The sequence below is a fragment of the Dermacentor andersoni genome, chromosome 4 (genome assembly GCF_023375885.2).
Source record: "Dermacentor andersoni chromosome 4, qqDerAnde1_hic_scaffold, whole genome shotgun sequence".
In the NCBI taxonomy this organism is placed as follows: Eukaryota; Metazoa; Arthropoda; class Arachnida; order Ixodida; family Ixodidae; genus Dermacentor; species Dermacentor andersoni.
The window spans coordinates 46,189,172-46,205,516 of NC_092817.1; the positions used below are offsets into that span (position 1 = coordinate 46,189,172).

At 45.8% G+C, this 16,345-nt stretch overlaps 1 protein-coding gene across 2 annotated transcripts in view; it reads right to left on the reverse strand.

The window, feature by feature from the left end:
• Window positions 1-714: 714 nt before the first annotated feature.
• The window catches only part of LOC126537053 (cytochrome P450 3A28-like), a 28,048-nt gene continuing 12,417 nt past the window's right edge, over window positions 715-16,345 (reverse strand). For both annotated transcript variants that reach the window (XM_055073666.2, XM_072287813.1), the window contains 4 exons: window positions 12,384-12,615; window positions 8,148-8,278; window positions 6,907-7,224; window positions 715-823 (listed from right to left, as the gene is read on the reverse strand). In XM_055073666.2, the coding sequence (XP_054929641.2) occupies window positions 6,967-7,224; window positions 8,148-8,278; window positions 12,384-12,615 (621 nt within the window). In that variant the 3' untranslated portion in view covers window positions 715-823; window positions 6,907-6,966. The remainder of the gene's footprint in view (window positions 824-6,906; window positions 7,225-8,147; window positions 8,279-12,383; window positions 12,616-16,345) is intronic.

Below are 16,345 nucleotides of genomic sequence, written 5' to 3' on the forward strand. Positions count from 1 at the left end.
CTAGAGGCCCCACGTATGCATGTCGTGCCTATCGTCCTCACTGAACATAACAGGTTCGAGTATGTTACATTTTAAGTGTGCATCCGTACGTACATAAGAGCAGGTGGCAGTAGCCGCAGTGACTCGTCGATGACCTGCTGCAGATATTTCAGTTTCCTGGTAACAATCTCGTAATCAACACTTTTCTTTTGCTGCAGCAGAAAGAGAACAGGTGAAACAAAACAAGAACACACTACATAGAAACAACATATAGTCCGATCATTTAGCAGAAAGTGTTTTGGATTTATATTGCACATCATTTTGTCTGTACTGTTGCGAGAATAGAACACTGCTGGAGTTCTCCATAATCCCCTGCCCACCGCCTCCTCCTCCCATTTCATCCACGTGCCCTCTTTGTCCGCATGTTCCGTTTGTTTTATTGTGGTGGCGATGAGACCAACAAGGCGGCAGTTTAGCAATGGGGCACGATGCCCACAGTACCTTCACATTACAGCACAGCTTTAACCCACTATAACGCAACTCTTTCATTGAAATGAGTTGCGTGTAACTGTAATAAAAGCCCTTAGAAATATGCAACATAGTTAGTGAACATTTAATGGCTGCAACTAGTTTTTCTAAGGCTATAGGCACAAAAAAATCAGAACACTAGTTACTTTTCATCTTCTTAAGAAATATGTAATGAAAATGCCAACATAAAAACAGGCGAGTACCTACGCCATCAGCCAGTGCATCTCTTAATTCTCGTCGCACTTTCTTCTGTACGTCCTGGTGTTTGGCAATGAAGAAAGTCACGTAACTCAAGGCAGTCCCGGTTGTGTCGAAGCTGAAACCAGAGCAGAAAGGAAAGGCGCATTAGCACATCTGGTCATGTTTCTCATCTGATCATGTTCATCTGGTCATCTGGTCACACACACACACACACACACACACACACACACACACACACACGCACACGCACACGCACACGCACGCACGCACGCACAGAGACACGCACGCACGCACGCACGCACGCACGCACGCACGCACGCACGCACGCACTCCTTGCATAAAGATGCACGGAGGTTAACCAGAGGTAGTTCCGGTTGGCTGCCATGTATGGGAGGAAAGAGTAAGGGGATAAAGAGAGTAAGAGAGCGGAAGGGAGAGATAGAGGAAGAGAAACGAGAGAACATCACACGCGCGCATAGAAGTCATAGCAGCGTCAAGGCATGTAGCCGACCACTCTTGAAAACATCAGCGTAGGTCGCTTCTTTCAACACACGCATGCCTTGTATCCGTTTAGATCAAAGTACCAAGGTTGCTCATTGAATCATTTCTCATCAAAAAAGAAGGGGATAACCGCTTCATCCTAGAGCTTCCCAAAAAATGAGCTTGACAGTGATAGAAACATGACTGGCAAGCGCGCACGTGTAAAACCCTTATATTTAAATGTAGACAAACGTAGAAGGCACGTTTCTTAAAGGCCGGCTATGTTGTAATCCCAAAGACAGTATACTGAAGCGAGAATAAGGGGGAAGAACAGCGAAGAAATTGTCTCCACACTTCTAGAAACCCAGCTACAAAACCCAAGTTCGCAGATAGAGACACTAGGCTGACGTTAATTACGGCAGCCTTTCCCGATTCCTGGGGCAGTCATCGATCACACACGAGGTGTGAACTGCACTCTTATCCTTCCATGTATAGGAAGAGATGGAGGTTGTTGCTTGCTGGAGGCCCAACAAGCCTTGCAAGACTTGCTGGCAGTTGCTTCACCCGAACAACTCCTTTCGTCAAAGTTTGACACCGTTCAGAAGCGCAGAGACGATAAACAAGACGACGCACACGCAGAAGTGGAACAGGGTGCAAGCTTGAAACTCGTTGTCCATCCCGCGCGCGTTGCCGTGCCGGGCCACCTTCACTCTGGTACAAAGCCGTGAAATGATTTTGACAAGCTTTACCAATCATTGGCTAGTCCACGTCGCTTAAAGAACCTTCAGGAAGATTCAGGACACCTCCTTACTGAATGTCCAGTGTTCATGCGGAGACACCATGGCGCTTGCACTATAGCATGTGGAGAGCCTAGACGATGAATAGCGGTATTCATGAGCGTGTCTAAAAAAAAAACTATTTGCTTCCAATATACTATTGCGACTTTCTACTTTCAAAAGTTAGACAATTTTAGGTAGCTAAGTGTCCTATTTTCACGGGACCTTCGTTGGAGTTCCCCTATGACAATTGTGTGTGCCAGAGCCAGCGAGGCGGCTTTGCGGGCCCTCAGGCGTAACTTGAAAAGTGTTACGCCAGACTATAAAACTTCGATTTGGCCTATTACTGCATGTGCGAGAAATGTGAGAGATCCTTATGCTCAAACTGATCGGTCAAAGCAAGAAATTTTCACGGACTTGCTTTTTGAATTATATTTAGCATACACTGCCGTTGTTATTCTCCCATCATGCTGTGTAAGCTTGCTGAGACTTCTCTTTTTGGAATCTAGATCAATCCATGAAAGACTGAAGCATTTATTCGAGATTGTACACCTGTTAAAATGTAAAAGTTGCACACGCAAGTTATTTCGTAATGAGCAGTAGTTTGTTTATTCCTTCTCCTACTGAGCCTTTTCTTCGGAGTAGTTTGTTCTAGTGAAACGGGATGGCGCTTTCGGCGGCGCGCTGCACGTCGCCTCAGTGACAGCGCACGAATACGAAACTATTACCGCTTCCACCTTGTTTTCTGTGCTATCTGCTGTCGGAAATGCAACTGAGATTTCGCTAACGGACTGTGCTCCGATCGTGCTGGATTGAATCATGTGAATTGAAGTCGTGTGCCGTAGTTGGCTGCAAAAAATAGTGACTTAATATTAACAAATGGAATGAATCTGTGTGGCCAAGTTCGCGGACCGCTGCTGCAACTGCCCGGACGTGTTACCGCTATTTCGAGATGTACACGGCTTTCCTCGATGATACAGAAATTTGCTCGTCCACCAGGGTTGTATCTCTAAGCTTCGAAGAAAGGACTTCAGCCCCGAAACGTTGGCAAGAGTGAATATGCCGATCATTAAACAATGACAAAGAGAATAGCGCTGCTTCCTGTCATAATGATTAGTTTCGCGCACACTATCTACGCACATCTACTCCAACTGCCACGGACGCTGGCACCCATACAATTGTCAATGTGTGAACAATAAGTGAATGGGTGCACGCTTGAATATATGCGCACTACATACGCATAATAAATGACAGACTACGCCGGTATCGCACGAATGATCGCATCTGAATGTTTCGTGACGGCCCACAGTAAGCGAGTTATTAGGGATAATACATATTTGCTACATGTTACAGTGCACATAACAGCTACATTTCAAGCTTTGTGCGCTGCAAGAACAAATCTATATGAACGGAGCCCACCCGCCAGCGATATGGCAGAAAATGATCGGATAGTGACCGCACCGAGAAATTTTACTGAGTCAGAAACGTGACACACCGCTGCTTCAAAATACATGCCAAATAAAGAACGAAGAGCAAAAAATGTACATACCAATCCTGATTCAATTTATGAGCGGAAAGCTTGGATAGCTTGGAGTACATATTTAGTCCCGCTTTTAGAACAAGCACCATATACGCTCTTCGCGCCCTTTGGACATAGTTCTGATGGTGTGGCCAAGGCTGATGGTGTGGCCAAAGCTTCGGGACGTTCACCCAGTCACCGTCTCCGATATCACCCGAAGCAAAGCTTTGCTAAGCCGCACAGCCGTCATACACGTCCATTATGAACACGGACGCAATGGGGGCAGTTGAGGCACGCTGTGGACACGTCACCGTGGGATCAAACATGGCAGTGCCCAGGAAATCGTCATGAAGAGGGTCAATAGTACGTCACTGATCCAAGAATAGCACTTTTTTTTTCTAGAGTTGTTGCGAAATGGAACCTGCTGCCCATGCGGTAGTTAGCGCATCCGATACACTCATTTTCCTGGATAATATCCCCAAACTGATATTCTCTTTCCCTCCGCCATGACCACTGTTTTTTTGCTGTAACATATATGTCACAGTTATGTTTTCCTTTTTTTTTTCTGTTGCTGTGAAATATTTTCACTACTGCAGGGATGTTAAGTGTGTGCGAACACTATACATCCACCAAGTGTGAATTAATTCATTTACATCTACATCCGTATTTGCACACAAACCTGACCCCGAGAGACAGCGCGGCCGCGAAATCAATTCTCTTCGACGTAGTTGCGGCCTGTTGAAGACGCACGCACAGCAAATGTCAGTTATGACGTTGTAGACCAGCGTTCGTGGCATAAGTCGTACTCGTTGTGTCCCGAACACTTGCGCATGGTAACATGTTCCTCAGTTCTGGCGAGTAACTATAGCCCTCTAACAGCATTTGTTTGTGAACTCGGAAAGAGAACTTATCTAGAACATAGAATGAAACACCAAACACTCATTTCTATAGAAACAGTAGAAACTTCCAGGAAGTTCAACAGAGAAGACAGCCCTGCAAACAGAGCATATATCTATATCATTCAACACTAAATGATATATATATATATATATATATATATATATATATATATATATATATATATATATATATATATATATATATATATATATATATATATATATATATATATATATATATATATATCACTCTCGATTCAACACGAGATCTTGCATCCGTAGCAGGAACACCTTCAGTATTTTGACATGTGTCGCTACTGTTAAATATATAATGGGGTTTTACGTGCCAGAACTACGATATCATTGTGAAGCACGCCGTAGTTTCGGACTCTCGATTAATTTTGACCCCCATGATGTTCTTTAAAGGGGCCCTGAACCCATTTTTATTGAAGTGGACAAAGACATTTGAAGTGAAAGTAGGCTATTTCAGAACCACTTTGCCGCAAGAAGTACTTCCATGCGTTAAGCAGAAGCGGAGTTATCGGCAATCAAAGACGGCCTCAGCTGTGCTCCCCTTCCTCCTCCAATGCCTCGCACTGCGAAGGCTACGGCGGAGACGTCACCGTGGCGCGCAGTTCAAATTTCCGATTTGTAGCCTATGCCGCGCTAAACGTAAACCAAACGCGGCTGTCCTCAGAGAGCCGCAGTGCGCTTAGCCACTGAACTCGTGGCGGCACCTCGCGGCGGCCGCGGTGTAGTCGAGCACAGCGACCAATAGCAGCCGCGTATTGGAGTGTGCTTTATGACGAAATAGAGCACACAGAAGAGAGCGAGGATCATGGGGTTCTTTAAACGAGAGCGGTTGAGAAAAAGGTGACTTCGCGCTCCGCTTGCGAGCTCCACGGACCGCGTACGACAGCAGAACTTGGCTGAGATGTTCACAACAGCGTATGCTACCCGCGGACTATGTTATTTCACCAAGCCTGAGGGGTGGTTCAGGGCGCCTTTAACGTGCACCCATGCACGGGTGCACGGACGCTGCCACATTTTGTCCCGATCGAAATGCGGCCGCCGTGGCTGGGACTGGATCCCGCGTCCTCAGGCTTAGCAGCGCGATGCCTTATCCACTATGCCACCACGGCGAGCCCGATGTGCGACTCCTGTGGGTGCGAGGAAACGATCGAGCCCCTATTGTGTACCTGCCCTCGCTATGATGCACAACGTCTCTCTCTGCGGGCAACTTAACACCGACTGGACTCAAGACCGTCACCGAGTCAAAGATACTCGGGCCGTGGCCACAGCCGTCACTGCCACGAAAAGCGATTCGTGCACTAGTGAAATACTTGAAGTGCCCCCGCTTAAGAGACAGTTTATAGTGTCCTTGCGTATAGTTTCCCTCCCCCACGCACTCAGTGCTTACTCTCTCCTTTTTTTTCTCTTTCTATTCCCCTTTCCCGCACCCCCGAGTAGGGTAGCAAACCGGGTGCTCTTCTGGTTGACCTCCCTGCCTTTTCTGTCCTTGCTTTCTCTCTCTCTCTCTCTTCACCACAGCGTGCGCTTCGCCATGGTTTACGGAAAAAAAAGATACTGTTATTGAAACTTTATCACGCCAACCTTCAATGCAGGGTTGAGGCTGTCAAGAGAATTTGAATACTAATGCCCTTCTATGAGCGGTTGGCGCGTGTATACAGGAGAAGTTTACTTTCTAACGTTCTGGCCGCCATGGCACAGCCTTAACAAAGTCCCTGAAATAAATAAATAAATAAATAAATAAATAAATAAATAAATAAATAAATAAATAAATAAATTTTAGGAAGTACAGGCGCAGGTAGAAAAGCAAAAGAAATTTATAATATTGGTGCCAGCTTCAAAAAGCATATATATCTTAATCATCTTCAGGAGTCTATTTTTATGTCAAATGCAGGACGAATGACTACTTGAGGTTGCAGAGCGAGAGTCGTGTGCTTGAGTATGACTCTGCCCTTCTTGTCGTCGTGCACTATCCCCCATATGGCACTAAACGACCGTCTAGCCGATGCTTGTCATAACTTTGTCAAAAAGAAATAAGAAAATGAGTGTTCACGTACAAAGGTCGTCGGCGCACAGGGTGGCAGCCCAAAATTGTGATTGTGTTCACTTAAACATATTCTTTCCTTAACTCGCTGTCCCTGTCGCGTGTCGGTTCGCCACGCTGTGATCGCCCAACAGCTATGAAATACGCTAGTTTCGTTCGTGTGAACTAAACTCCTTCCGCGGCGCGCATGCGCGATCGTGGTCCGGTTCCTGACGTCTCCAAATGCAAAAACGACCTCATACTTTGATTTGTGGGCACAACGAAGAATACCAGGTGGTCGTAATTCATTCGGACCCTCCCTAAAACATCTCTCAAAGCCCCTCTGTTGTCTTACAACACATTTAGGCTAATCAGTACAACCCATCAATTGGTCACTCACACGAATACCAGTCAATAAATAAATAAATAAATAAATAAATAAATTAATAAATAAATAAATAATATTCGTACCCCGCCATGAACAGCGTGGTTGCTGTCGTAAACACTTCCTCATTGCTCAGATGCCGGCCTCTATTCGGAGCTGTTGGTAAAAAAAAAAAAAAAAAAAAAAAAAAAAAAAAAAAAAATGCAATAAGGTTCTCCAGTGGCTTCGCCCACTGCAGATGTACGCACTCTCACTCCCAAAAGCAGAGAGAATGACAGAGTTTTTAATAGGTCATCACCAGGCGCAGGTTCGTCAGTCCTGTTTTCCTCGTTCATGGATCCGTAATCGTCCTCTGTAGGCATTGTCGCGTCGATAAGATTCTGCAGCATATCTGGCCTTCGCAGCTGCGCAGAGGTATAGAAGCATCACGGTAAAAGTCACTGATAATATCCCGTCTAGATGGTTGCAAAGCGGTGACAAAGCGGCGACACATTCTTGACATGACCTAGTTCTCCCTCTTTTTTCATTCTTGCGAGTTTGATTGATCAGGCACTCGTTCACTCACTCACTCACTAACTTCGGTAAACGAATTTACGCTCAGAGTATAAACGTCGATCTCGTGAACCTGCCCTTTCCTAATGCGGAAAAATAAGCTTTCTTTATATTTAATTTTCGCACCAGTAATTGCCGTCAACTGGGTATCACCTTAGGAAATATTCTCTAGGTCGTCTTTCAAGGACACTCGTGATGAAATGTTCCCATAAGCTTAAATGAAGGTGAAGGCATAGAAGAAATATGCGGTCTAACATAGTGAGAGCGCATACGATGGAACACAACACAAATGGTCGCGTTCGATTACAGTTTTTATGCCGAAACTATACTCCCTGCCAAAACTCTGCCAAAATATTTTAATCAATACAGGACACGTCTGACGTCCACTTAGCCTTTTTCTGCCATAAAATTCTTGTTTAATGCTTGATTTTCGTTTATTTCTGTTCTCTGAGTATCATATGCCTTGCGTTGTTCACCTACAAAGAAGAAACTAGCAAAATCTTATTCTCACTCCTGTGACCTCCACAGAAGTCTATCGCGCTGTGTGCGACAGCAAAGCGTATAGTAATTTGTATGCTCTTTCATGAATCCTAGAAGCGACTGTGGAGCTTTTTCGAATTGTTTGTAACGGAACAACTTTAAAGAAGGCACCGTCGTTGTTCTCCGATAAATAAATATTATTTTCACCATTAAGTTTACCATTAAGTCGGAGGATAGCGGCATTACTCCATGTGCCCGACTATGTATATCACCTGCAGCATTAAATGCTACTTACCGAGGGGTCTTTCCTACGCAGTTCGACTATCTTTGACGTTTCCTCGCCCAAGTTCTTGAAGGTGAACTCGCCAAATGAGGCCACGAGAAAATAGAATGGTTTCATGATGTCACCAAGGGCTGTGGTACATTCTGAAATATTTAACGAGTAGTAGCAGGAAGCTAATTATTATATGACACATGTTCACAGGCAATAAACGAGAAGAAAGGGGGTTAACCGAGGGGCCCGATTTTTATTAGTCATATCATAAGAAGCCAACAAACACTGACACCAAGGACAACATAGGGGAAATTACTTGTGCTTACTAAATAAAATAAAGAAACGATAAATTAATGGAAATTAAAGTGGATGAAAAAACAACTTGCCGCAGGTGGGAACCGAACCCACAACCTTCGTATTTATCGTTTCTTTATTTCATTTAGTAAGCACAAGTAATTTCCCCTATGTTGTCCTTGATGTTTGTTTGGTGTTTGTTGGCTTCTTATGATATGTTCACAGGCAGTATTACGTGGCGACAATGACATTTGTAATAATAAAAAAAAAGCTGGGGTTTAACAACCAAAGCAAAGACACGATTACGAGGCGGACCTTCGTTGGGACTCCGAATTATTTTGATTGCCGGTGGTTCTTTAACACGCAGCCAAATCCAAATACTCGAGCGTTTGTCGTTTGCCCGCCGTTGTGGCGTAGTGGGTGTGGTGTTGCGATGCTAAGCTCGAGGGCTCAGGATCAAATTCCGGCAGCGGCGGCGATCACATTTCTATGGGGCGAAATGCAGAAACGTACGTGTACCGTGCATGGGGCCCACGTTAAAGAAGTCCAGGTCGTCAAAATTAAATTAGTTCATGCTCCCCCCCTCCCTTGCTACGGCGTGTATTAACCATATCGTGGTTTTGGTGTATGAAACCTCAGAATTTAAATTAACGGGCGTTCTTTTCTTTATTCTTTTTTCTCACTGCAGCTGTGTAATCTGATGGAAGGTGAACACGATAAAGCAGTATCATCTTATAAAAAGAAGGACGTGGGCGGTCTTCTGGCAGTGAGATAATGGATAGAGGCGCGAGCAAGGTGCCTGACGTGTGCTCTGAGCACTTCCGTAAAACTGTGAACCTTGGCTGGGTAATCATGCGCAATCGCAATGGTTTCTGATGTAGATGAACATCGTGGCCACCCTAGACAAACCCTAAGCGCCTGGATGCGAGCACTTTCGAGTGTAAGGATGTTAGTTCTGCAGCTATTGGTCAGCACTGCGCAGCTGTACCTCAGGTATCCGAGAAACAGCGTCCTATACAGTTGCATCATTCCGTGTACTGAAGTACCCCAAGTTTTTCCTCCAAGAAACTTGAAAAAAATGGGAGATGACTGCCAGGCGCTTTTTTAGGTAGGTCACATGGGGACTCCAACAGAAGTCACGGTCGATGATTACCCCTAAATACCTGTGCATCCTGACATAAGAAATTTTTTATCGATTGAAGGATATGGTGTAGGAAGTCATTAGTTTCCGGCTAAACTTCACTAATGCACATATTTATGTGGAAATCTTGAGGCCTTGTTCGCCGAGGCACGTCGTTATCAACGTCACAGGTTTTGGAGCCTAGCACGCACTTGAGGACGCCTCACGCCAGATGCCCAGACGCAGATGTCAATACAGTGAACTCTCACTTGAGCGAACTTCAAGGGACACAAGGAAATATTTCACTTAACTCAAAGTTCACTTAACTGAATATTCATTTAAACATGGAACAGCATAGGGCACAGCAGACATCGAGTCAGAACTGTGAAATGCAATATATGGCGCTATGTACATAAATATATACGAAGTGCACCCGCCGTGGTTGCTCAGTGGCTATGGTGTTAGGCTGCTGAGCACGAGGTCGCGGGATCGAATCCCGGCCACGGCGGCCGCATTTCGATGGGGGCGAAATGCGAAAACACCCGTGTACTTAGATTTAGGTGCACGTTAAAGAACCCCAGGTGGTCGAAATTTCCGGAGCCCTCCACTACGGCGTGCCTCATAATCAGAAAGTGGTTTTGGCACGTAAAACCCCATAATTTAATATACGAAGTGCGTAACAAATACGCTGCTGTCTATCTCATTAAAAAAAATATCAATAATTTTCATTTGCAATGGTGCTCTTGTAGAGTAAGAAGTAACAAAGCTGTGCAGAGAAATCTTTTTTTTTTTTGTGCATTTCCTCTGGCACAGCTTGTTGCCGAGACACGTAGCCTAGCAACTTTCCAAGGCATCCTGCAGCCTCGGCTAGAATTACAGGATTTGAATCTGCCTCTGACATTATGTCTTCTTCGTCGCACTTCTTCGGGATGAACACTGGAAACAATTTCCAGATCTGGTAGTTCAGCACAGGTAACGAACTCACCGTCCCACTGCACATAGCCGCCTATGGAAGGGTGATTTGGGGGCAGCGAGCATTGACTACGCCACCACTGAAGAGCACAAAACTTCGTTGGACTGATTGAAAAAAATGAGCCCAGGTCCACTGATCAAGTTCGGGCAACTGAAATATTCGCTATTCAAAAATTTGTTTAACTGAAAGATTTGTTAAACTCACGTTCGTACAACTGAGAGTTTGCTGTATTCCCCTTACCTTTTTCCGAGTGCAGGTTAGCAAACCAGAATCTTATCCGGTTAACCTGCCCGCCTTCCTATCTCTCTCTCTATGCCGATGATAAATCTTCCTTAATCTCTCTCTCGTCTATCTGTAAGCATCTTTGGACTATCGCGAGAGAGAGAGAGAGAAAATAATGCAGAGAAAGGCAGGGAGGTTAACCAGAGGTAGTTCCGGTTGGCTACCCTGCGCAGGGGGAAGGGTAGCCAACTATCGCGAAGTAATACGTGATGAGGAAGAAATGACGGAGCAAGCGCTGAACGCTGCTATTTCTTGCTCGTCCCTCGTTCCTTCGCGCTTCTCCTGGCGCATGCACTGACCCGCTGATTTCATCTGAATGTACGGCAGCTGCACGGGAGCTCTTCCGCTTAATCTCTCTGTTTCATCGGCCCTATCCTCCGTAAGCGTGTTGTAGACTGCCACTCGATTTACTGGTTCAAATTACTGACACTTTTTTCTTCTCTCTGCCTACTTTTGAAGCAAATAGGTTTATTGGGCTCTTTCTCCAGTTTTCGTTGGAGGGGGGTGCGGGAGAATTTGATGGTCATCAGGCTTCCCCTATGGTGCCAATGCAAAGGCTGCATGATATCACGCAACCGAGTCGGTGCGCGTGTCTGGTGACGAATGCCAATTATTATAGCTCTTCGTGCTTTCGGTGCGAGAGCGTTGTAGCTAGTTGTAGCGTTCTGATGGTTTAAATGCTGTAGTGGAGCGCTCGAGAAGGGCAGCGACACTCTTCTCCAGTCACCCTCTCCTCCTGCGGTGGTTGCAAGAGAGGGATCCGGGCGGGAAAGAAGGTGATAGTCACCTCAAGTAAAGGCACTCGCGCCGCTTGAGACAACGCACCTACGACTAATCGGCTTATATATATAGTCAACTTCACTACCACGACAAATGTGTTCGTGAATGGCACAGTTCTCTATATACGGAATAAAGCGACAAAAAAAAAAAAGACACGCTATAGCTAACCATTCTCACTGGGACACATAAACTTCTTTAAGCGCGGCATTCCATGGATAAAGCCAATAGCTTTCTAGAAACATTTGGCTACTCGTTTGCATTGACAATCATCTTCGATGGCTTTTAGCAGAATGGTTCTTTTTATTTCTTTACTTTTTTCCTTCTCTACTGTGAAAACCGTTGTAGAAATTGGGCTCTCACAATGCCTCAATGCCTCAGTTCAAGTCGGCATTTATGATTCCTTCTATTTTACTGAATCTGTGACATCCTTCTTATTTTTTTTTCGAGGCTACGCACGAAATGTGTCATTTATTTCCGTTAACCGTATCAATAACAACCATATACCAAATGACTCTCATATCCATGAAAGCCGTTCGAACACAATGGTCAAGGTAAAAGAACTCGTATGAACCTCATAAATCACGCGGGATGGCTACTAATGAGGGTTACATGGTGTTTGTTTTCTTTTTAAAAGGCAACGCCCGCAACGTACAGTAAACGCTTTAAATGTAGAGTAAACCTATATTAAACTGATTTCGTCAGCCATTAGTTGCCTTATGGTAACTAAGATAGCTATTGTGGCAGCGTTGTAAAACTTGCGCTTTGTGTGAGGTGCACGAAGGGAGAGCAGGTATCCTCCATAACTCACGCGCGATCATGTGCAGAGGTCCAGTCATAACTCCGTCCAGCACGCCCTTGGCGATCGTAAGAAGAGGGTGGTGAGGTTCGAGCTGGAAGACTGTGTCGATGCCAAACGCACCGCGCGCCGTGTAATCCATGGACAGGAGCTGGTACTCGTCGTACGAGTGCACCTCGTCGTTGGCGAGTTTCTCCATTCTCTCGAGAAAGAGATCTGCACTCTTGCAAACTTCTGGCATCATCTGTCAAGAGCAAGAAGCGGGAATGGTTGTCCCTTGAGAGAGAGAGAGAGAGAGAGAGAGAGAGAGCAAGGACAGGAAAGGCAGCGAGGTCAACCACATGAGCACCCCGTTTGCTACCCTCCACTTAGGGTGGGGAAAGGGGAATAGAAAGAGAGGAAAAAGGAGAGAGTGGGTGTGGGAGGATGCGCAAGGACACTATAAACGCTCTCTTAAGCTGGTGCACTTCAAGTATTGTACTAGTGCACGAATCCCTTTTCGTGCCAGTGACGGGTGTGGCCATGGTTCGAGTATCTTAGGCTCGGAGAACGGTCTTGAGTCCAGTCGGTTTAAGTTTGCCTGCAGAGAGAAGCGTTGTACATCGTACGGAGGGCAGGTACACAATAGGTGCTCAATGGTTTCCTTGCGCCCACAGGAGTCGCACACCGGGCTCTCGGCCATTCCCATACAATAGGAGTAGGCGTTTTTGAACGCCACTCCCAGCCAGAAGCGGCACAGCAAGGTTGTTTCGCCGCGGGAAAGGTTAGGTGGCAGTTGTAGCCATAGCGTGGGGTCCAGTTTATGCAATTGGCAACTGAAAGCACTTCACTCCAGAGATCTTGTGACTTTTTTCGTGCAAGTAGGCGAAGTTTCCTGGCAGCTTCCGACCTCGCCAAAGGTGTTGGAGGCGTCTGGGTGTCTTCGTGGGCAGACCAGGCTAACTCGTTGGGCATATGGGCCTATAAGGACTCAATGGGCATATAATGTTTTCGCATTAGATACATTTTAGCAAGATTTTGGTTAACATTTTTAGCAACAAGTGTCATGGCACATGCTGTATTCTAACTGTTTGATTAAATAAATGTTGTTCTTTACGGTGTTATGCACCTGTGCAACATTTTTCGACTACTCAAACAGTAGGCCTACCGTGCTCAGTCTGGTTAACCTTCCTACCTTTCCTTTATGCCCATACCGTGACTTTTCAGCAATCATCTTTTTCTGCGCACAACACGAGACTGGAATGGCCTGCCCACTGAAGTTGCCACTGTCATCGACCCACTTGCATTCAAGCCACTCATCGAAAATATCCCTTTGTAATTTGTAGCATCTTTCTTTGTCACTAACCCCCCACTCTCTCATGTAATATCTCAACAAGAGACCTTTGAGGACATAAATAAACAATAAATACATAATTATGGCTTCTCTCTCTCATTCCCTCAAACAGCAGGGTTCTTGCCGAGGCTAGGGATGCCGGGGAACAGTTGGCCCTGTTAAAATGGCTGTCGATCGCCCCTATCTGTTCTGTGCCTCGGTGTCCGTTCGCCTCACCCACGCCAACTGAAAGGTTTTCTTTCGGTGACCAAGGACGCTGGCATTATTTTGCACGCCTTCTACTGCTCCACCAGAGATTTGAAGGTACGAAGGTGCTTTTCCACGCAGCACAATCATTGGGTCGTCGAATGTAAAACCGAGTGGACGCGAGCCAGATACGCCGACTCTGCAGGTGTGCGGTTCCCGTCACGTTACGTGGTAATTGCGCCGTTGTGCTGTGACTAGTGAGTACGAAAGTTGCAGTGGTATGTCCATATACCTATGTTGCACTGCTCGGACGGTGACCTGAAAAGTTTTTGAGCTGAAAAGCACCGATGAAACGGCCCAGGGCTTCGGTGATCACTATAGGCGTATACTTCTGCTCAGGCACGTACCCAAGGGGGGTCCCAAGGGGGCCCGGGCCCATCCCTCCGAAATTAAGTGGCATACCTCCCACCACCATGCCCACACATTCTTAAAGCGCCGCCAAATCAAGCTGGACACTTGACAGCTATTTGGCGGTCAACATTTTGCTGCCTTTTCCCCTCCTTTTGGATGGCGGTAGTTATCAGCCTCTCCTAGGGTGTGAAGGTCAATTTTCTCATAGATTCTGTGCCCGCGCAATTCACTTGATATGCGTTCAGTTTTCACCATGTATTGCAGCGGTCACGCGCATCGCTGTTGCTTCGTTGGTTCAACCTTCTTCGTTTAGACTCATCCAGGGACCAGGAAAGGGATTCAGTTTGTAGTCAGCTGGCCTGTATGATCGAGGAACGAGTTGCGGTCAGAGGAAACGCCAGTTGTGTTTAACTTTTCCTTCTGCTTCGTTACTTCCTCGAGTGACGGCTCGCCGCGACGCTGGCAGATCTTCGGAACCATATAACCATGGTATGGGTTAGATAAGGTGAAAAATAATATCATGCGATACAGCGTCCGTCAGCAAATCATGCAATAACCATTAAATCATTAAGCAATATGAATGTCACCCGTTACCTCGTCTGGTTTTTCCCTAACTGTACAGCACTTCTCGCGCAAATTGGCAGCTGGAAACAAGAGTCGCAAGGAGTTCAGAAATTAAGTGATGTAATAAGGGAGAGAGCCAAGGCAACAGCCATACAGGACGGACAAATAAAAATTACCAAATTTAGCGGTTCTTTGTGAAAATATTTATGCATCAACATCTTTTATTGAAAAAAAGTGGAGAGAACGCCACCGGAAGTGGAGAGTGATTCCGTGTGTTTTGAATGACGTTTCTACAGTTATCAGTCGAGCTACCTGACGTAGCCACTTCATTGCTGTGCTTATGCGGGTGTATTTATAAGCTCCCGTGGTGGGCGCAGTACGTCTAGAACCGCAGCGTCCTGCACTCTACCTATTTCAAAAAACGCCATTAAAAATCTTTATTTTAGACTTTTCCTCGTTTACTTATGCTTGGCAGTGTTCTTCCTGCACGAGTCCATTTGATATGGTTACTTGTTCGTCAAGTAAAGGAAAGGTATATCTCACAGGCGTATACCTGTGAGACATACCTTATTTCCTTTCTCTTTTGCGGGTTTACGTGTCTTTATGGCAAACGGTCGGCATTATTGATGTTTGTACTAGTAAAGGCATCCCCCCCCCCCCCCGATCGCTCATTTTCATAGAAAATTTACCTTGGTTTGCGCCTCCCCCCTCCCCCCTTCCCCCCAAAAAATATTGAGGGTACGTGCCTGCTTGTGCTTATAGCAGCCGATTGCTTCAATGTGACTATGCTGGCTGGGTATATATAGATTGCACGTGAGGGAGTTGTTCAATGGTTTTGAGCTTGTCGTAAGTTAACATTGGCTTCATGCTTACCCTGCAGCGGACGTTCTACACACTCTGGCCGTTCAAGCAGCAGCAATGCGCTAATTGTTAACTACCGCACATTGTGATGTGGCGAGCGTTGTTGCGCTGCCGCGCAGTCTCGGAAACTCGTCTTGCTGAAGCTAGCACTTTCACGTAAGCGCGGTGCACAAAAATATAAACGTGTAGTATATCGCATAAGTCTTGGATCTATAGTAAACATAGAACGCCTTGTTACTACCCGCACACTTTGCGTTTACGTGTGTAGTGTTTGTGTAAGAAAATTGTCTACGTGTAATTATGCCGCACATATTCCTATAACTGAAAGGGTTTATTCACCGGATTCCCATCTGCGTTCTTTTCAGCGAGATGAAGGTGGCATACCGAACATTACACACTATGCAAAGTATAACGCGCAGGAACTGGAGGAACGGAAGCATCGTTAAAGTGGCGCAACATTGCGCATGCCTTGTTTTATCCATAGCCTATGGTTTAACCATCACAGTGTCAGACGGTGCCACTGCTCCGTAACACCAAAGTCTACACGTTCTGCTAGGCGCTGCAGTAAGTGGTCGCCGTACAGGCAAATAATACACTCGACCGCGCTATTAAAACGTGT